Source organism: Rhineura floridana, chromosome 6, assembly GCF_030035675.1.
Source record: "Rhineura floridana isolate rRhiFlo1 chromosome 6, rRhiFlo1.hap2, whole genome shotgun sequence".
In the NCBI taxonomy this organism is placed as follows: Eukaryota; Metazoa; Chordata; class Lepidosauria; order Squamata; family Rhineuridae; genus Rhineura; species Rhineura floridana.
Genome location: NC_084485.1, coordinates 62277189 through 62299289, shown reverse-complemented (window position 1 = coordinate 62299289; position 22101 = coordinate 62277189). Strand labels below are relative to the sequence as shown.

Sequence of the window (22101 nt, the reverse complement as noted above, 5' to 3'; positions counted from 1 at the left end):
GAGGGAAGTCATTAAGAAATACATCCTGGCTGCATGAGGAACATTCACATCCAATACTATTTTGTTTACATTTTTAACTTCTAGAATGCTCCATCCCAAGACCTTTGAGCAATATTAAAACACACAAAAGTTTATTCCTCTGACTGACTAAAAATCTCATTCCTCATTAAAAAGGCCAACCCATATATAGAAAATCATGAAACATTACTGGAAGAAGCTTGGGTCTGGACTTGAATCTTCTGGGACATGGAGTTGCATAGTTGTGGGGCAGTCTCTGAGAAAGCTGATATGCATGGCCTTGCATTCCTAGGTTTGTGCGCAGATGGAATAAGAGGGCATGCTTAGTAGATGTAAGGGGATGAAAAGGTCTCTAGGGGAGATGGCACTCTGGCCATTTGGGATGTTGTACCTAAAAACCAACACCTGGAATTTTACATGGGAAACTATGGGGAGATGCTGCAGTCACAGCTGTAATGTGCTCTTATCAATCTGCCCCCTGTCAGGACATGGGCCAGCTCAACGTATCAAACTAGGGAAGTATTAATTACATGGGTCTCAAAACAGACTCTGCTGAAAGTTCTGAAAAGCAAGGGTCAAGCCCTTTGGCCACTACTGCCACTAATGCAATTGCAAAGCATACCACTCTGTCGTAAAGCTAGGACAAATTCTTCTTATTAAGGATGTATAGCACACCCCATCCCAAACAGAAGTGTGTAATACTCTGTGTTCATTGTCAAATAAATGAACAATATTTCCACTCCACTCCTCCCCCTGCCACAAACAGACATGAAAAACCTCACTTTCGGAGGACAACTGTACAAAAGAGTGAGTTTGTGTCGAAACCCGGCTCTTGGGAGGCACAGTAAGAATTATTTTGCACTTAGCACTTTCAAAAATATATGTCTTTCTTTGGTTACTGTGTGCTTATATAGATGTGGAAAATGAGGTCTTTTGTACTGCCTTCTGAAAATAAATTTCTAAAGAGTTAAATTCCACAAATAAATAAGTAGCACAACCCAGTCTCCTTGAGATGATACCCTCATCTTCTGTACACACATAGCACTAAACAAATTATTCAGTACTACAGAGTCATGAGCGATAGTCACTAAAATGTTTAATAGAATCAGTGAACCCAAGAGAAAGGCTTCATGGCTAGGACCTCTTGCATTTGCTCATCTCTGACAGGAGTGGAATACACTTGGTCTGTTACACTCGAGGTTCTGGATTATTTACATGGTGTTGGCTGTCTTAAGCAACAGACTCTAATGGACTACAAAGGCTATAAATTTCCATCATAATCATTTTGGTGTTGCTGGGTACAATCTGGTTCCTTTTTTTCAGAAGGACAGTTAATCATTCTCATAAACAGGTTCAGAGCAAAAGCCATGCAGAAGGAAAATATCAGGTAATTGAACAACTGACACAACCTGGGAAGCAGTGACTCAGCTACCAACTCATTGTTTGAACTTTGGTTTAGAAGGAGTTTGTCACTTTCCTCACAACTGAAATGAGTTTTGACCATCATGAGCATCTCCAAGAAACTTTTGCCCAGAATGTTCCGTGCAAACCATGAGCTTCGTAAGTTTGCATGCTGATGTTAAATGCTATCTAAGTGGGCTGGATGAAGTGTGTGTACACCAGCTGAAGTGCTGTGTGGATCACCACCCATATCTATTCCCAATGGCTGTCGGGTAAATGTGATAAATGAAAAGCATGGACAAAACAGCCTGGGGCAACTGAGATATGTACTGTACATTGTGAATTCAGTGTAGAGTGATCACTATGAAGTAGAGAGAATTATAAGTGACATTTCACAGAGAACAACATAGTTAAATCAGGCCTGATCTAAACAAAAAGAACAGTGAAAACAACAATGGTATTATAATACGAATATGGGGCCCTATCACAGTACTTATTATTATGCATGACAACTACTAGGAAATATTTTCACTCCCCCATGCCCATCTCAATATAAAACAGATACAACAGAGCAATCCACACTCTCTTTACTCTAGGCTGGGGGTGAGTGGCTGAGTTTGGAACAAAAAAAGATGCCCCTCTGCCCAGCTGTGCTGGTGATGACCTCCCCTTTCTGCCTGCCAAACTTGCGGATGAGTGGGAGGCATAATACTAGGATCCCTGTTGGCATCCAGAATGCAATCCACCATTCTGAGAGTGAAGAGGGGGTGGAGCTGAGCTGGCCTGGGATCCACTGGATCCAGAGCCAGTCTTACTGTTGTCACAAGACAGATTTGGGCATGATTGCCCTGCCCCCACCTTCCGCTGCAGCCACCATGAACAGCAGGACTGTGGGTCTGGCCCCACTGCTCCACAAAGCCCCACCAGCAGGAGAGGGGGGTATGGATTGCTCTGAAATCAGGTATATAACTGCATCATGCAAGTGAAATTTAGGGTGAAGAATTGAAATTTTGAGTAATTCTTGGTTACATCCAGGCATTTTATAGGTCAAGTCCAATCAATTCTTAAAGGTTTAGGGGCAGATCACAAAAGTCTTACAAACTGGGTTCAAACTGATCATTCAGACAAGGGGCTGTATTTGAATTTCCTACACTTGTAAATAAAAAGTACAAAAGTGTCTTAAATACTTTCAATTAAAAATGCTTTCTTTGTTATACTAGCAACATTCAGAAGTGCCATGTGGAACAGAACCTTGGCCATTACTAATTTTTCTAACATTAAAGAAGGGAAGGTCAGGATTTCATAAGGTTCACACTGTCCAACATGGCTACACATGAAATAGACATATATCAAAAGAGTATCCTGCAGATACTTGAACATAGTCTGCTTGCCACATACTTTATCTCCAAACCTTCAATATTTTGATTCTGAAGCATCTTTTTTACACACACACACACACAAACGCACACACGCATGCACGCACACACACACACGCACACCACTTAACCTTGAAATCCAGAAAAAGAAAACAACAAAGGACAATTCTATGCAATGGTAGCCTATTGCCAAACATATGGAGAGGAATGAATGGATGAGGCTTCTGCTTGGGATGGGCTTTGCTAGCAAAATGAAGTCCAAATCCCCAAACCATATTTCATTCATAGTGGCACTGTCCAATTTTCATTTCTTAAAGACAATAGTGTGCTGATGAGAAGGAGAACTGCTCCTCCCCTGGTGCACCAATAGTTGTCTCTGGCCAGACCCAGATAAAAATACATTATCCATACCTGAGGCAAATGCTAAGAACATTGGAATATGCAAGCGCTTCCCCTTAGCAGTTGGGTTAAACTTACAACCTACTGTCATGTGGAAGAGCAAAACTTACCTGTCTTTCTGACATGACATACAGGTAATTATGATCTGTGGAGAAGGCCATGTCACGAAGGATAGGACTCCCGTCCTTGAAAATTGGCACCATTTCATACTGAATGCCACCATGAGGAGGCCCATCTGCTCGGATCTGGAATAAAGACAGACATACTGCAGGTTAAATCACTGTCATTAAATGTGAGGGGAAAATACAGGTAGATGTCAACCAAGTGGTTGTTCAATGGAAAGTAAAATCACAGCCAGTTTGGCACCCAGCATACCCAAATGGAATTGTAAGTGTTGTGAAGAATTAAAGTATTAGGGCATTTTCACAAGTGATATTTGGAATGCCCTTTAGTCTTAAATGGAGCCCTTTCCACATGGTTGAAATGCACATAGAATAGAGAGCAGAGTCTTTGCCCCAAACTCCATGGGTGATATTGAAGTTAATAGACATGGTTAACTTAGATTAGTGGCCCAGGACCTCAGGAGATTTTAAAACCCTTATTTTTGGGGGGGGGGCTTTAGGATGCACACCTTAACGTGGTGAGGGAGTTTGAGAGTGTTGAAGAAGCTGAGAGCAATGCCATCAGGAGTCTAGACCAAGAGGCTAAACTCCTAGCAGGGGCACCCATGGCGGAATGGTCAAAGCTGAGATACCAGACTAAGATGCATCCAAACTCAGAGGAAGGCAATGGTAAACCACCTCTGAATAATTCTTACCATGAAACCCCTATGAACAGAGTATCCAAAACACAACACAAGATAGTGCTGGAAGATGAGACCCCCAGGTCAGAAGGCACTCACCGAGCTACTGGGGAAGAACAAAGGACAAGTACGAGTAGCACTGTGACTAATGACGCAGCTGGGTCAAAGCCAAAAGGAAGCCCAGAGGCTGATGTACACAGATGTGAAAGGAGAGTCCGGAGTTGTACGACGCACACAATAGGAACATGGAATGTGAGAAGCATGAACCAAGGAAAGTTTGAAATTGTCAAGCAAGAAATGAAACGTATCAACATTACAATACTTGGCATGGGTGAATTAAAATGGACAGGAGTGGGACATTTTCAGTCAGACAACTACAAAATATTTTATGCAGGAAATGAGAAATTAAGAAGAAACAGGGTTGCTTTAATAGTGAGAAGTGATGTAGCAAAAGCAATTAGGAGCTACAATGCAAGGTCTGAGCGAGTGATATCAATGAGATTAAATGGGAAACCTATTAATATAACATCATCCAAGTCTATGCTCCAATGGCAAATGCAGAAGAGGAATTAGAGAGATTTTACACAGGAGTACAGGAGGAAATTGATCACACACCAAAACAAGATGTGCTGATAATCATGGGGGACTGGAATGCAAAAGTAGGGAACAGAGAAGAACTAGGAATTGTGGGGAAATGGGGCTTAGGAGACAAATGAAGCAGGAGAAAGACTTATCAAATTCTGCGAAGCCAATAATTTGTTTCTTGCAAACACATTTTTTGAACAACCAAAAAGACGACTGTACATGTGGACATCACCAGATGGTCAATATAGGAATCAAATTGATTATATAATTGGTAGCAGAAGATGGAGAAGTTCCATACTTTCTGCAAAAACAAGACCAGGAGCAGACTGTGGTACAGATCATGAACTGGTCGTATCGAAAATCAGAGTAAAGCTAAAGAAGACCAACAAAGCAATCATAATGCCAAAATACAATTTAAATAACATCCCAGAAGATTATAAAGATCAAATAAGGAACAGATTTGAGGCTTTAAACTTAGTTGACAGAACTATAGAGTGAAGTCAAAGACATTATCAGAGAAGAATGCAAAAAGACAATACCTCTAGTTAAAAAGAGAGAAAGACCCCAAAGGATGACTGAAGAAACTCTTCAAATGGTTAAAGAAAGAAGGAAAGCAAAAGCAAGAGGAGATAGAAACACAGTCAGAACCCTAAATGCAACAATACAGCGACTAGTATGTAGGGACAAAGAGAACTATTACAATAGTTATTGCATAGAAATAGAAGAGGACAACAAAAAGGGGCCCTATTCCAAAAGATTAGAGAAATTAAAGGGAAATTTAAACCAAGAGTAGGGATGTTGAATAATCAACGGGGGAACACACTGACTGATCGAGATGAAATAAAAGGAAGATGGAAGCAACCAACTGTGGCTGATGCTTAATGTATCATGCTTAATGACATAACCAGGGTCCACCTCATGTCATCACTAGGGCCCACCCCATGACACCACGAGGGGCTGCCCCATGATGTCACTTGGGCCCACCCCTGAAATCTCAGGGTTTGGGATACTTCTGACCTGGCAACCTACTTCCCAAGCATCAAAGTGTCTCAACAGACTCAAACTGTAGTATCAAAGCATAAAAGTAAAAAAGAAAACAATACTTTGATTGAGAACCTTCCATCAGTTATACACAGGATACATTGAGTGTCACAGCAGCCCTCAGAGTCTGACTTGGTAATTACATATATAAGTGCAGCTTAGGCTGATAATAGTTAGAAACTTGAACAATGACTTTTCACATATAGCTAGTAGCAGCCTACATTCCATTGTTTTATGAGACAAAGGACTGGTTCTCATTGAGGAGGTGAATCTATGAGTTCATCCAAATGGAGAGGGATAATCCATGTTTTCCATATTTGGTTTGTCATCTGACAGTCCTCACTATGCCTGTTTGCTCGCTCTTTCCCGATTAAAAAAAAACACTTTTTTTGCGCCCGCATACGCAGCAGGAAGACCCATACATTCTTTTTGCTCTTTCCCAGCCCCGCCTGTAAAACAACCCCCTATCAGCCAATTGGTCCACAAAATATGACATTTGCTCCTCTCCCCCTGTGCAACAAAGCACAATAATGCGCATGCGCTTGAACGTAAGAGCACGAAAGTTTGAATTTCCTGTGGCTGTAATGGAGTTCCTTGCTGCTGGCCACTCTGGAGCAGGGCCGGCGGGGTGTGTGTGTCTCCAGGTGCTTATATGCCAATAATTCCTGTATTTTTGTTTGCTTGTATTTGCGATATTACGCAAAAACGTATGTATGTGTTTTTGCTTTTATGCATAGTAAACATTCTGGAGATACACGGCTGGCAATTCTACTTATTTCTCCAGAACTGCGTGTCATGTCTAGGAAGGAAGCGGGCAGTGCTGTGGGTGAATCCCCATCCAGTACCCCATCACTTCTGATTGTAAATGCTCCTTCTAGCGATGGGGGAAGAGAGGGGGACGAGGGAGCCACTCACTGCAATTCAGCCCCCTCGCGCAACAAACGGCAAAAATGGCAGAAGAGCCTCTCCCCCCTCTCCTCTCTGTCTGAGTGAAACCCCCCCTGGAGCGTTGTTTGGAGGCAGCCGCAGCCGGCCAGCAAAACCAGCTGGTCGGCGGTGAAATTGACACGATCATGGAGGAGCCTATGGAGGAAGGGGAGGCCTCCATGGGGCAGTGTTTGAGGGGCACAGGGGTGCCGAGGATGACAGGGGAAGCCACCCAAGGCAAGGGGGTGCCAAAGGGGAGCTGCTCGTGAAAGCAGGGTGCTCCGAAGGGCAAAAAAGCTGCCGAACACCCCATCTGCGGCTGCTACCCACACTGTTTGTCCAGGGAGAGATGGAGAAGGGGGAGACCCTCTTCCCGAGCTTCCCCGAAGTGACCTGCTGGGGGGGAGCCCTTGGAGTGGTGGCAGGAGGGAAAAGGGAGCCCTGCGGGGCATGAGGGGCAGCCTGTCACCCTGTCTCCTCCTCAAGCCGCTGGCAGCATGTCAGTTTCAGAAGGTCTGTGAGGGAGGGAGCCCCTTTGCAACGAAGTGCAATTACGTCCCTCGGTCATGCTGTATTTGCGATATTTCGCAAAACTGACTGTATGCTTTTCTACTTTATGCATATTAATGTTTCTGGAGATACACGGCTGGCAATTCCACTTATTTCTCCAGAAATGCAGGTAACGACATGTCATGTCTAGGAGCTTTTCTAGAGTGCAGTGCTCGGCGGTGGCTCCCAGCTCCTCCACATTCTCTCTCTCGCTCTGCCTGCCTCTCTCTCTCCGCTTAGGTGGCAGAGGCTTCCCAGCAGCTTCCCAACCACTTTGGGCAAAACTTGATGCTCCGTTGCCTTCACCCACCCCTCCTTCTCCCTTTCCTTCCCGTGGCCCTTTGCAAAGTGCCAGGCTCTCCTTTTCTCCCCTGTGTGTGTGCCTGTGCGTGTCTTTCTGTCTCCGAGTGAGACGGAAAGAGCAAAGTGAGCTCCCTGCACCAACCAGCCGCACTTGAGTTAGAGCAGCCAGGAAAAGGGGGGCTTTACACACAACCACAATTGCAGATCTCACCCAGAGTGGCCGCCCAGTTTGCAGGCTGGCTAAAAATAAACTGCTCTTGCTGCTTCTGCGCAACTGCAGATTTTTGCATCTGCGCAGTAGAAGCTGCAACACCACACCATTGTTCTGATTGGTTCCGTTTTTCCAGGCTTTCCCTAGACATTCACGCACATGTGCAAAAGTGGAAATACGTGATTGGCTGAGAATGAGGGAAGGGGTATGGGGAAACGCCCAAGAACCGCCCATCACATGCCCACAGCTGTTAAGTCTGCGGTATTCCATCCGAGTGCCTGAAGGCACAGCGGATGATTCCCGATTTAAAAAAGCAAACCACATTTTTTGCGGTAATGCAACAGCGGATTTAACCGTTCAAAAATGTGCAAAAGCATGCGACGTCATATGGACGACCGAAAAATACACAAAGCGATCATGTCACACATTATACAGTTGTCTGGATGAACCCTATGTCTGGACTGTCACCACTTCAGGCTGCAGAGGTGGGTGGAATCACATTGTTGAATGTTTATCCATTCAAAAAGGTCTGTGCACATATGAGAAATAGCAAAACAGGGAAAAGGATTCTAGCCTACAGTTCTATGGTTGTTTACTAAAATAAAATAAATTAGTATGTGATGAGCCTCACATATATTCTGAAACTGTACAGCCCTGACCTGACTTCAATTTACTAGCCCAGCAAGCAGTAGGGCTTTGTCTTAAAACAGTAATGAAGGCTGCCCAGATTGGGCAGGAAATTTTTAGGTGGTGTTACAGGCAGGAAATTGTCAATTATTTCGTTTATTATGACATTCTTTACCATCATGAAAAGTGCATTTTGGATTGTCTGCCTCAGGCACTAGACCAAACTAATTTAGACTCTAAAATCAAACAAAAACAGGTTTGAATTTTGTATCTGATACGGGCATGTTGTCACCGCCTAAAGTTTGGTGACTCCAGCAAATGAAAATATAGCTCTCAGTTGATAAACAAACAAAGTGGGCAAGTATTTGGCTTGTGGTGTATGAAGGCCTCCTAGCCTGTTGGTGTTGGTGATATTTTAGGCTTGATTATACAAATTCCTTCCCCTGCAGGAAAACTCTGCTCAGATTATAACAGAACCTACTGCACACAGCAGGAACACAACTGTCTTGAGTACATCCAGTCATTGTCCAAATGTTAAACTCTGATGGCCTTGGAGAAGAAGGGGCAGGGATAAGCAAACAATTTACGTTGTCTTTTCCCTACCAGGATTTGCATATTTGAATAGCTATTTGATTACAACATAACATCAAGCTGCAAACATTGGCAACCATCAGGATGGGATTCTGTTATTTGCTGGCCAGAAAACTGCTGTGCATGAAGGGGTGCTTTAAAGCACGTGCAGGAGATTCCATACTTGGAGCATGGGGATAACTACTGAGCTATTGGGAGAGGAGGAAAGCTTGTCATAAAGGAGCCATCTGTCACAGCCTCATGCTTGGCTGTCGCTCATGTCTGATCTTGCTGCTCGGTGACTCTATTTCTAATTGTCAAGCAATGGCTGAAGCATGAAAATAAAATGTTAGTGATGGCTGAGCTTCTGGGAAAGGTAAGAAGGGAAGCTGACAAGGGCTGAGGAGAGGATCAATACAGAAACAGTACTTTTTCCAAAATGGCCAGATTTATTATTGTTGTTGTTGTTGTTATCATTATTATCATGATATTGATTTGTTTTGATCCAACAGGAAAACATGTTTTAGGGTGCATGATGGGTACCATCCAAAAGCCCCACAACATTCTCTGCTTGGTTTGCCACTTCTAAGAAACTGCCACTCTGTCCCCAAGCCCAGCCCTCCCAGCAACCTCCTTCTCCACCCATCATTAAACCAGCTGTTTAAACCTGTTGCCAAGACAACAGTCTCCTAAGTCCTTCCATTAAAATGTCTGATTGTAATTTAATTAATCCTCACAGGCCAGCAGGCAATGTGTCGCTAGGCCTGGCGTGGTGGCATTTCTTGATCACTGAGACATGGGAGTTGGAGTTTCTGGCAAGGACATATTGCCTTTTCCTTTCCATGAGCAGATAATCAACAATTTCCTCATAAAATCAGAAATCCTCTTTCCCATTCAGCTCAGAAGAGATGCCTCAAGAGGACTATGGTGCTAGGGAGACAGTTTGGTGCCCTTCTCTACAACAGATTCTCTGTATGATTCTGGCTGTGTCAACTAGTCTTGCTGTGAGATTCTGGCGTTCATCTTTAATGCTAGGTACATAACAAAAGGTAGGGGGAAATGACCACATTCCTGTTCAAGCCCTACTTAGTGTTACACATGAGGGAAGGGCAACGAGGATGAATGCGCTAATACCACCCTCCGGTGCCATTGTTTCTGTCACCTTCCACCTCACAGAAGGTGACAGTCTAAAGAGGGCCATGAATCCCAATAATCTCAAATTACTGGGATTCTAAAATGAATGGAGGGAGATATAAGCTCCCTGCTTCAGACTATAACCTTCTGTGAGTTCGAAGGCAACAGAAACAGTGATACAGGGGAGCAAAACTAGCACGCTTATCCCTGTTGTCCCCCTCATGTGCTAGTTAACAGTTTAAGGTATTAAATGGTGCTTCCTAAAGCAACCGGAAGTGTTTACATGGCTTCCATTTATTAGAACTAGAATGTGCAGTTTTTAAGATGCCCATGTAGGAGATATACATTATTTAGATTCTCTAGAGCCATAAACCATTCTTACATTTCAAAGGAGGACTTAGGTGCATGTAGTTCAGGGGTGGCTAACCTGTGACCCTCCAGATATTTTTGGACTCCAACCCCCATCATCTCTGACCATTGGCCATGCTTTCTGGGGCTGATGGGAGCTGGAATCCAGCAACATCTGGAGGGCCACAGGGTCACCAACCCTGATTCTGATTAAGAACTACTGCATAATGACAGCTTGTGAATGATATCTTGTTGCAGGTATCTTCTCTATTTGTCTACATTAACCCACTTCACAGAGACTTTAATATCAATACATTTTAAAAACTATTTAACTTTAGGGCTGCTTCATATATAAGAAAATAGCTACCTCAGAAAGAACATTCATATCGGTAACATGTATGCATGCAACATACACACCCACACACCCCCTGATTTTAGACTAAGGAGGAGCTCAAAATAGCATACATTATTATTATTATTATTATTATTATTTATTTATTAAACTTATATACCGCCTGACTAGCCATAGCTCTCTGGGCGGTGAACAACAAAATACAATAAAACGAACAATATAATACAATAACAATAAAGCAATCAAAAATCAATAACAGCAAACATAACAAGAAATAAATTAAATTAAGTTAAAAATGCAAAAAGTTAAAATGCTTTGGGAAAGAGGAAGGTTTTAACTTAGCGCTGAAAGGATAACAATGTTGGCGCCAAGCGAACCTCCTTGGGGAGACTGTTCCACAGTTCGGGGACCACCACTGAGAAGGCCCTAGATCTTGTCACCACCCTCTGGGCCTCTCTATGAGTCGGGACCCGGAGGAGGGCCTTCGTAGCAGAACGTAGTGTACGGGCCGGTTCATAGCGGGAGAGGCGTTCCGACAGGTATCGTGGTCCCACACCGTATAAGGCTTTATAGGTTAACACCAGCACTTTGAATCTGGCCCGGAAGCAAATTGGTAGCCAGTGCAAGCAGGCCAGAACAGGTGTTATATGCTTGGACCGCTTGGTCCTTGTTAATAATCTGGCCGCCGCATTTTGCACTAGCTGTAGCTTCCGGACTGTCTTCAAAGGCAGCCCTACGTAGAGCGCATTGCAGTAATCCAAACGTGAGGTTACCAGAGCATGTACCACTGATGTAAGGTCTTCCTTACTCAAATAAGGACGTAGTTGGGCTACCAACCGAAGTTGGTAGAACGCATTCCGAGCCACCGAGGCTACTTGAGTCTCGAGTGAAAGGGAAGAGTCTAGAACGACTCCCAGACTACGAACCTGCTCCTTTAGGGGGAGTGTAACCCCATCCAGGATAGGGTATGTATCCATCATCCGATCAGAGAAACCATGCACCAACAGCATCTCAGTCTTGTCTGGATTCAGCCTCAGTTTGTTAGCCCTCATCCAGTCCATTGTCGCGGCCAGGCAACAGTTCAGTACATCGACAGCCTCACCTGAAGAAGATGAAAAGGAGAAGTAGAGCTGCGTGTCATCAGCATACTGATAACAACGCACTCCAAAACTCCTGATGACCGCACCCAGCGGAAAAGCATGGGGGACAGAACTGACCCCTGCGGGACTCCACATTGTAGAGCCCATGGTGTCGAGCAATGTTCCCCAAGCACTACCTTCTGGAGACGGCCCGCCAAGTAGGAGCGGAACCACTGCCAAGCAGTACCCCCAACTCCCAACTCCGCCAGTCTCTCCAGAAGGATACCATGGTCGATGGTATCAAAAGCCGCTGAGAGAATCAACAGAGTTACACTCCCTCTGTCCCTCTCCCGACAGAGGTCATCATACAGGGCGACCAAGGCCGTCTCAGTACCAAAACCGGGCCGGAAACCCGATTGAAATGGATCTAGATAATCGATACATTAGATACATCTAATAATCACAACAGCCCTGTGAGGAAGATCAGAGAGAGCAAGAGCAAGGGTATTTCATGGTTGAGTAGTCATTTGAAGCTGTCACATGGTCCAATTTATAAAATGTTTATAGTGCTTTTGCATTAAAGATACATGGTAGTTTAATAATGTAAAACACATAAATACAATGTGTAACTATAATGTGTGTAGTGAAAAACTCTCACTTAATTAACACATTACTATCTACATTTGTATATCCTACAAATTCCTAGCATCTGGAAATTCTGTTTATGTAATGTTGCATAAACAAGGACTTTTTGAGGGATGGGGGAAAGAGTCAGGTTAGAGTACCTGATTGTATTGACAAAACTCTTTTGCAGTTGCCCACCACCCTCACTCTAAATCATACAATTTTCTACATAGAAAGAAGGCACACAGCAGCCAAGTGCTTTCTTGTAGAAATCTGCCCTTGATTTGTTGAGTAAGAATAAGCAACATACAGAAGAGCATATAGCTGGGTATTGAGGCTGTCCTCCAGTATATGGAAGAGCAGCTTAAAGGTTGTCAGGCATCAGTGGTTTACCAAGATCTAATACCCAAACATAAGCATTGTGCTGCAGGATCAGATCAAAGATCTATTGATCTGTGATGGGTGGAGAGGTCTTTTGGATATTTCTGTTTCATGCAAGGATGACACAAATGCACTCAATTTGTATGCCCTGCCCTCCCTCTTTGATGCTGCAGGTGGCTAGCAAAATGCAGCAACACTGTCAGGCTAGGTCTACCTTCCAGCTGAAGATGTTGGCCTCTGATACCCAGCAGCATGGAATTATGTCTCGAAAAAGACAAGGGTGAAGGTAAAAATGAGGCTACAGATCTACATGGCACTGGGAAAGGCAGATGCAACTCTTACCTTTGTACATTAGACTGGCTACATTCCAGCCACACAAAATCCAGAAGTTTCTACTAGGGATGTGAGTGAGATCTGGCAAACCTGAGTTCTAAAGCAGACTTATTGGTTCTGATCCACCTGGCCCAACATATGGATCAGAAACCTCTTTGGAATCCACAGTGCTGCCAGATTCCCTGTACAGGTTGCCTCCTCCAAAGGCAACTAAATTTACAAGGTGGTCTGCAGACAAGTGGGTAGTGTGCAGGCTTCACACTGAAGAATGGAGCAACTTCCCCTGGGAGCTCACAGGAAGCCTGTATGAAATAATAATAATAATAATAATAATAATAGTAACAATAATAGTAATAATAATAGTAATAGTAAAGTGGGGATGGCCGAGTCTGACTATTTTGGTTTCTTTTGGTTTCTCATTTTTTCCAATCTTAATTTCAATTCTTCACATTTCCACATCAGTTTGACATTTTCTTGAAAAAAGTCTTCATGAAAATTCATCAGCGTTTTAGTGCTTTTTTCTTCTAATATGGCCATTTAGTATCCAATTTTGCCTAATCGCCACATCTGTGCACAGCAATTTACCTGATCATAATACATTGTGGTATATTATTTTCACTAATATATGCATTTCTATGCATACTCTACCTCAGTATATTTTACACACACTGCTTGGCTAGAGAACTGCACTGCAAAATTTGAAAATATGCACATTTCACAGGATGGCTACTTTTCAGTTTACATATTGTTTTGGAAAATGCAAAAGGTAGGTACATCTTTCAATGGGAACTGAATTAAATCAGGTGCCACTCCCAGGAGGACTTGTTGTTTCATTTCAGTATGTGTGTTGTGGCACTAAGCCCCACATGCTAGCCACTCAACCTTGGGCCACCTTGTCAATTTAAAGCAGAGAGAAGATCATTTACAGGAGAAAAAAATAAAGCCTTCAGACCACCTTGTAAGTCCTTTACAGTTATTGTGCATGTAGATTGGTTCTGCTGGCCCTGCACCATGCTGAGCTCCCCACACTTCGTTTCTCCCTCAACTCTCAGGAACTAGCAGTGACATTCAGCACTGGAAGGCAAGTGAGCAACGCTGAACTTTCCTGCCAACTGCTACTGATCACAGTTCAAGGACACGTTCCAGTCAGGCAAAAGTACTCAAGGAGGGTGTGGAGCAAAGGCAATGTAGGCATGGCTTGGGGAAAGGCAGCATAGCCTGGGGAGAGTCCCTAGGGCCAAGTGGAGAATTATGGAAGGATGCAATTCAGCCTGTGGGTCAGAGGTTCCTCACCCTGAGTGGTGAGGGAGACGTGATGCTCCAAGTTGCTTTTGATTATGGGTATCTTAATTAATGCAGTAGTTTAAAAATACTTATTCCCAAAATCTCTCCCTTGATCATATATTGCCTTTAGGTCGGTTCTGAAAGAGCTAGCACCACTTAATATGTGACTTGTTGAATCTCAATACACTGCATGGAAAAAGGCATGAAATCTGCAGGTAGAAATCCACAGAACAGTTCATGATACAGAGGATGGAGAAGACGCCTACCCTAGGACTCAGCTATGATGCTGAAGAGTTTCCTGGGATGGAAGGAGTATTTCCTCAATCAGTGCTGCTGTGTGTTTGCAAATACTGCTTGAAAGAAGCCTAACAACATAATCTGCAAATCCAAATATCACCGCCAGCTCAGTGCATTCCAGGCCAGCAAAACATTCCCACGTGACCATGCAGAATGCATTCTGATTTGGAAATTTCAGTTCTTCAGAGGCATTGTGGAGATTTGTCTGGCTAATACACCTACAATGTGGACTGCAGGCATAAGCTCTGCATTAAATTAAGAGAATATTAAAATACCATATTGTGTCATGCATGTGTTGCAGCGTAGCACCCCTGATGATAATGTCTGATCCATTTAAGGCTCTAACTCAACACAGAAGACCCCACTCACCTATTTTACTGATTCTTCTGCTTAGTATTTTACTCACCATCACAGCTGTCATTGTAAGTAAGCTATGATAGGTCTGTGTCTCCTTGCAGTTCCTCTCCACAGGCTCTCATTAAAGGGTGTTAAAGACTCTTTGTGGGAGCTTTCCATGATTAAATTACCTGTCTTTTTTCATTATGAATTCTTCAGTGAGACAGAATCTCATGACAAAGTGTTTGGTGCCGGAAAAATAGCTTCATAAGTGTGTGCACACCAAGCTTCACGTCATGAAGGCAGCAAGGTCTATTTCTCTTAACTCCTAGAGAACCACAGCTACCTTTGTCCATGTCTTCAGAAGTATAGAAAGAAAAGACATCACATAAATTTAGAATCCATTTTGGCATTGGATTGAATAACTGCATTTAGTACTTGCTGTACTCTAAGTCCAGGAGACCCTGTGTTCCACCAATTCTTGATAGCCAAAAGAAGAAACTAGAACAATTTGTTCTCCAGAAAAAAAGAAAGACAGCTAAGAATATAAGAAGTAGCCCAACTGGATCAGGCCAGAGGCACATCTAGTTCAACATCCCATTCTCACAGCAGCCAACCAGATACCTCTTTTGGGAAGCCTGAGCACAACAGCGGCACTCTCCCCACCTGTGATTCCCAGCAGCTGGTCTTCAGAAACATGCTGCCGAAATAGCTATCATGGCTATGATGTGACCTGGGGATGGGGCACTTTAAGGAGTGAAGGGGAATAGGCACTGCAAGAGAGGAACTTACAGTGATTTGAAGTATGCGATCTGGATCAGGGGAAGAGTTGCACTTGTGCAGCAAAGTACCTGAAATGTGAAGAGGAGGCCATAAAGAGTGCCACGGCAAACTGAGGCAAGGCTGTCCTGATGGGCCAGTAGCAGCTGTGAGGTGCAGACAGAAGATGTAACTTGTCGAGTCTACACCTTCTTTCTGCGTAAACAATTACGTGTTGTTGGAAATTCAGACCCACCTTCTCTCAACAGGAGTGCCATGCTTGTACGTCTGTTATGTCAGAAAGCATGAGCAATTGAGGTGAATTTGTTTTGCTCATCCTCTTTTGCTCCACTACCCCAGTAGTCTGTGTCTCTATCAAATGCAAGTCCTGTAGCAAAACTAATTAAAACCTGAAATGAAGGCATAGTTAGGAGGACAATGACCTGCTAATAACCTTCTTTCTCCTGGATAACTGACACAGACTTCATGGTAGTCGGTGACTGTCCAAATGAGTGGCAGTGACAAGCATCTTCCTCACAGCAATGTCAAAGGAATGAGCAACACAGGCTGCACATTGTGAGCTCCTGCTGCTGCTGCACTCTTTGCTTGATGGAAAGGGTGCAGGAGGAACTCCCACCTTTGGGCAAGCCCACAGTATGCGATACACAGCTGCATCTGGCACCTTCATTATACAGCTTTCATCCTATGCTGAAGATGGACCTCTTCCACCTGGCCTTAACACTTGAGATATTGAGTGGTATGCAATGCTAATCCTACTAAGAATAAACCTATTGAAGCTAATGGACATGAGTAACTTAGGTTCATTCATTTCAGTGGGTCTACTCTGGGTAGGGCTTAGTTAAATACAACCCATAGATACTGAGCAGGGGATTAGACGATGACCTTATAGGCCCCTTCCAATTCTACTATTCTAAGGGAGCTGGATACTAATCACCCTTAAAGATGATCCTTAAAAAGAGGGACATATTCAAAATAAGCAAAGGCTGAAAGGTCAGTAACATTGGTTCCACCCTGGCCTACATTGCTGGCTTATCATGTTTTACTGTGCACCAGCAATGTGCTGGTGGACACTGCCCCATTACTCCAACTATTCTCCTTTGGTGCAAGCAGAAGCAAACCAGGAATCTGCACTTCAGCTTAGTGTTCCATGGTATCTGAACCTTGGACCATGGTTAGTTGCTCTCTAATAAGTGAGGATTCATAATCTAACAACAAACCATGGTTTAAGGATGCTTAGTGATCCTAGCTTGTTAGGGAGCAACAAACTATAAGCTTGAGTTTGGATGACATAGGAAGCCAAACTTAACTGTAACTTCCTGGTTTGTTTCTCTCCACACTCCGGAGTAGGAGTGGTGGGAGTGATCAGGCCTCATATACCAGCATGCTGCTCATGGACAATAAGACAACAACCCTGGTTTAATGCAGTGTGCTAACCCAGCGACTTTCCCAGTAGCCAAGCAGAGGGTTATTTACTCCCCATCAGTGTGAGCAGTGACATAGACTCAAGTTCTTCCCTATGTGCATCTCAACTGCTTACTCCCATTTGGCAATAGCTTGGTTTGCGCTTGGAAAGGAGTAGCTTAACTATATGAGAGGTGCTTCTCACTGGACAAAGAATACAGTGTCTAAGCTTGACAGATGACAACTGTAGTCCATAATAATATTGGGAAGGGCTCTGGATTATTGTGAGATCCAAAAAGGGCTAGGCCAAAATTTGAAAAAATGAAATTATGGAGAAATTGGGGATGAGGGATTTAATGTAGGGGGTCCTGAAAGTCTTTGAATAGTTTTAAGGTGTTTGTTTCTCCTGCCCACTCCAATGGAGAAGTGAAGTGGGAACAACTGGGCAGCATGCACTAGTATGCTGCTCATGCACAATAAACCATGATAAGACAACAACCCTTGCTTATTGTGATGTGGTAACTCAGCCACTGGTGGCGAATGAGTTTTCTCCTTTTCCTACTATAACCTCTTCCTCTTGGTTTGTTGTTGTTGTTATGTGCCTTCAAGTCGATCATGACTTATGGTGACCCCATGAATCAGTGACCTCCAAGAGCATCTATCATGAACCGCCCTGTTCAGATCTTGAAAGTTCAGGTCTGTGGCTTCCTTTATGGAATCAATCCATCTCTTGTTTGCCCTTCCTCTTTTTCAACTCCCTTCTGTTTTTCCAAGCATTATTGTCTTTTCTAGTGAATCAGGTCTTCTCATGATGTGCAAAGTATGATAATCTCAGTTTCATCATTTTAGCTTCTAGTGACAGTTCTGGTTTAATTTGTTCTAACACCCAATTATTTGTCTTTTTCACAGTCCATGGTATGCGCAAAGCTCTCCTCCAACATTTCAAATGAGTTGATTTTTCTCTTATCCGCTTTTTTCACTGTCCAACTGTCACATCCATACATAGAGATTGGGAATACCATGGTCTGAATGATCCTGACTTTGGTGTTCAGTGATACATCTTTGCATTTAAGGACCTTTTCTAGTTCTCTCATAGCTGCCCTTCCCAGTCCTAGCCTTCTTCTGATTTCTTGACTATTGTCTCCATTTTGGTTAATGAATGTCCTGAGGTATTGATAATCCTTGACAAGTTCAATGTCCGCATTGTCAACTTTAAAGTTACATAAATCTTCTGTTGTCATTACTTTAGTCTTTTTGACGTTCAGCTGTAGTCCTGCTTTTGTGCTTTCCTCTTTAACTTTCATCAGCATTCATTTCAAAACATTACTAGTATCTGCTAATAGCATGGTATCGTCTGCATATCTTAAATTCTTGATATTTCTCCCTCCAATTTTCACACCTTCATCTTGGTCCAATCCCACTTTCCATATGATATGTTCTGCGTATAGATTAAACAAATAGGGTGATAAAATACACCCCTGTCTCACACCCTTTCTGATGGGGAACCAATCGGTTTCTCCATATTCTGTCCTTAAGTAGCCTCTTGTCCAGAGTATAGGTTGCACATCAGGATAATCAGATGCTGTGGCAGCCCCATTCTTTTAAAGCATTCCATAGTTTTTTATGATCTACACAGTCAAAGGCTTTCCTGTAATCTATAAAGCACAGGGTGATTTTCTTCTGAAATTCCTTGGTCCATTCCATTATCCAACATGTGTTTGCGATATGATCTCTGGTGCCTCTTCCCTTTCTAAATCTAGCTTGGACGTCTGGCATTTCTCGCTCCATATATGATGACAGCCTTTTTTGTAGAATCTTGAGCATTACTTTACTTGCATGGGATATTAAGGCAATAGTTTGATAATTACTGCATTCCCTGGGATCCCCTTTCTTTGGAATTGGGATCTATATTGAACGTTTCCAGTCTGTGGTCCATTGCTTAATTTTCCATATTTGTTGACAAATTTTTTTGTAAGCAACAGTAATCCACATGCCGGGTAACTAACATAGTGATCCACTACTGGCAAGCTGCTTCTGTCAAGCTGCTGTTGTTTTTCTGGTCAGTTGGCAATCCTACTTGATTTAGATCTTTTGGAGGGTGCCAGAAGGCCACTTAGTGTCATCTTCTGCCTGTACCCAAGTGCACCCACCCACCAGTTATTTGCAGCCTACACAGTTCAGATGTCAATGCGTAGATGATTCAACAAAGTGAGCCAAGCTATAAAGACAACCTCTTCCAATGGCTGTAATCTAATATGATCTACAGTAAATCTCCCAAATGGTCATCAGTCAGATCCTGTGCATGTGCCACCAAAAATATGATGGTGGTGCAGGATCTTAATGTTTTAGCTGTCACTGTTTCTGATACAGCAGAAGAAAATTAAGGAATCCAAAGATTACATATGGAGGATAAGAACCCTCATTACAGAATGCCATGGTAGTGACATAAGAATAAGAATCACAAGAATATCTTACATAAATTTACACCGCTATGTCTTACTTGTAGAGCTGTGAGGAGCACTGGAACCTGGGCTCTTCAGCATCCACATGGTAGCAACCACTTCGTTCACATTTCTTTTTGTTACTACTTTAGCATCTGCTGAGGTTGCTGTATGAATAACTTCCCTATCACAAACTACAGCAGAACTGCCCAGCCCCTGAAATGGCTGCAGTTCAGTTTCCCCACCTCACCCTCTGCTCTGGTACATTAAGGAGCAATATTGGTGTGATTTAGTGCCCTGTCTTCTGGATGGGAAGCTTCCCCTTTGAAATTAAAAGTGAAATACTAATCCTATTAAACATCTTCCCTTTAAATCATAGATATGTCTATGAGGAAATTAATGACAACTCTTTACATGCATACTCAATTCAAATCAGAGTATCCAATTAACTGCGTTACCTGGAGGCCCCCTCATGTCAGCATCTCTGTCACATTTCCACTATTTAGCCCTAAATTATGGGGGAATAACATAATTCTTAGTGGACATCATTTCCATCTGTTGTTGTGAGGACATCAGTGAATGGGTTCATTTTCTAAAGGTCACCAACAGGTTGTATGAGAACAGTTCTGTGAAAATCTGCTGTATGTGAAAGGTGGGAATGAATACAGTGTGCAGCAAAGTTCTCTATAAATCAAAAGGAAATTCAAGAACACAGAACCATTTAATCTTATTAAAGATTAAATACATTGGTCTGGATCCTCCTTTTTCCAAATGGGAAGATAAACCAGCCACATAATAATGGCTTAGCTTAACTAAGTAGTGATGCTTTGCTTTTATGACTGTTACAGTGTATAATAATTAATCATAATTCAAATTAGACTCCAAAGCTAAAAATCTTAGCTGATGGCAAGGTGTTTCCTACCATGCAGATGCAACAAAGCTTCAACTACTGGATTTGTACCTGTCACACATCTGTTACCGGTACAACAGCCCTGCCTGATGGTGGTGGTGAAATATTGGCAGCTCTACCTGCTGGTTCAATGAAATGCTCTATACCACAGTGGGTAACCTGCTGGCCTCTAGATGTTGCTGGATGAACAGTTCCCCTCATCCCTGACTACTGGCCACACTGGGTGGGGCTGACCGGAGTTAAGAGTACGACAATACCTGGAAGGCCATAGGTTTCTCAACTCTGCCTTACACTCTACTGACATTAAAATGCTCTACATCAATTCAGTCTTAGGGTTGCCAGTGGTTATAAAGGGCCTGAGCAGCTAATTCTGTCCTGTTTCGCTCTTACTGGCACTCAGTCATAGGTCTGTTCCATTCCATCCCCTCTTGTGGTGTTCCATTTTATCATATGCATATATGCATTTTGTGTACACTTTTTACATAAAATTCATAGTTTTAATGTAAAATGCACACTTTTCAATGCTTTTCAGTGCAATCTCCAGTAAAATACACATTTTGTACGGATCTTTTATGCACACCGAAAATGCATTCCAAAATCCGAAGTGCACAATCTGACTGGGAACTATGTTCTGATCTGCAAGCAAGTTTGGGAGCATCAGACTGGGTTGGTCCACCGTGAAATGCAGAAAAAGTAAATTCCTCCTCCATCCCTACCAATGGGCCAGAAAAAGAACCAACCTGGCCTGCTCCTATCCCTTTAAAAAAAGACTTAATATGCAGAAATTACAAGTGAAGCTTTTCATGCCCTGAAGATAAACATCACTTGCTAATTGCTGTAGATCAAACTGCACAAACATTTGAACAAAAAGGGACAGTTCAAAAGTTATCAACCCAACTTGGCCATCCCACAGCAGGACTAATGAACTCCAGCTTGAGTCTGTTCTTGCCTTTCTCCTGAATTCTCCAGCGGTCTTATTTGCAATTACCATCTGACTACAACTCTGGGGCACTTCCTACAATACATTTTTCACTTGAATATGGACCCTGGGGTTCAAAATACATGTGTCAATTATGAAAGCATAAACCCTGATTTATCTCTGAAATACATACAAGTGGCACCCCACTTGTCACAACTTCCTTTTGTTTAAAGAGAAAAATGGTGATTTACATATGTGTATATTCATTACAGACACAATATACATGTGTTTTCTACTGAAGTGTAAACAGGAACAGAGCCTTCCTCCAGCGGAAGGAAACTTCATTAGTATTGGAAACAGCCCAGAGTGCGGGTGCTGAAAGATACAGTTCTGCACAGACCTGTAGCAAGCCCTCAGAAGCAGACTCTAACATGGGGTATTGAGGCAGTGATCATGTTTAGTGCTATGTGGAAAAGGAGGACTGAGGATCAGGATTGTTGAACAGATGAAATGGTGGTGGTGATGAGGAGGCCACAGAGCTCTAAGATAAAGTTGAGCAAATGAGGGGACAAGGAGAAAGCGATGTGGAGGGAAATCTCACCTAGGATCTAGGGATAAAAGAGGCTGTGATATGAAGGGGCTGGATAAACAAGCCGCCTTTAGAAAGAAGGAT

At 43.0% G+C, this 22101-nt stretch overlaps 1 protein-coding gene across 9 annotated transcripts in view; it reads right to left on the bottom strand.

Moving 5' to 3' along the window:
• PLXNA2 (plexin A2) overlaps nt 1–22101 on the bottom strand; it is a 627239-nt gene that overhangs the window by 369451 nt on the left and 235687 nt on the right. For all 9 annotated transcript variants that reach the window (XM_061632052.1, XM_061632055.1, XM_061632053.1 and 6 more), the window contains one exon: nt 3305–3439. In XM_061632052.1, the coding sequence (XP_061488036.1) occupies nt 3305–3439 (135 nt within the window). The remainder of the gene's footprint in view (nt 1–3304; nt 3440–22101) is intronic.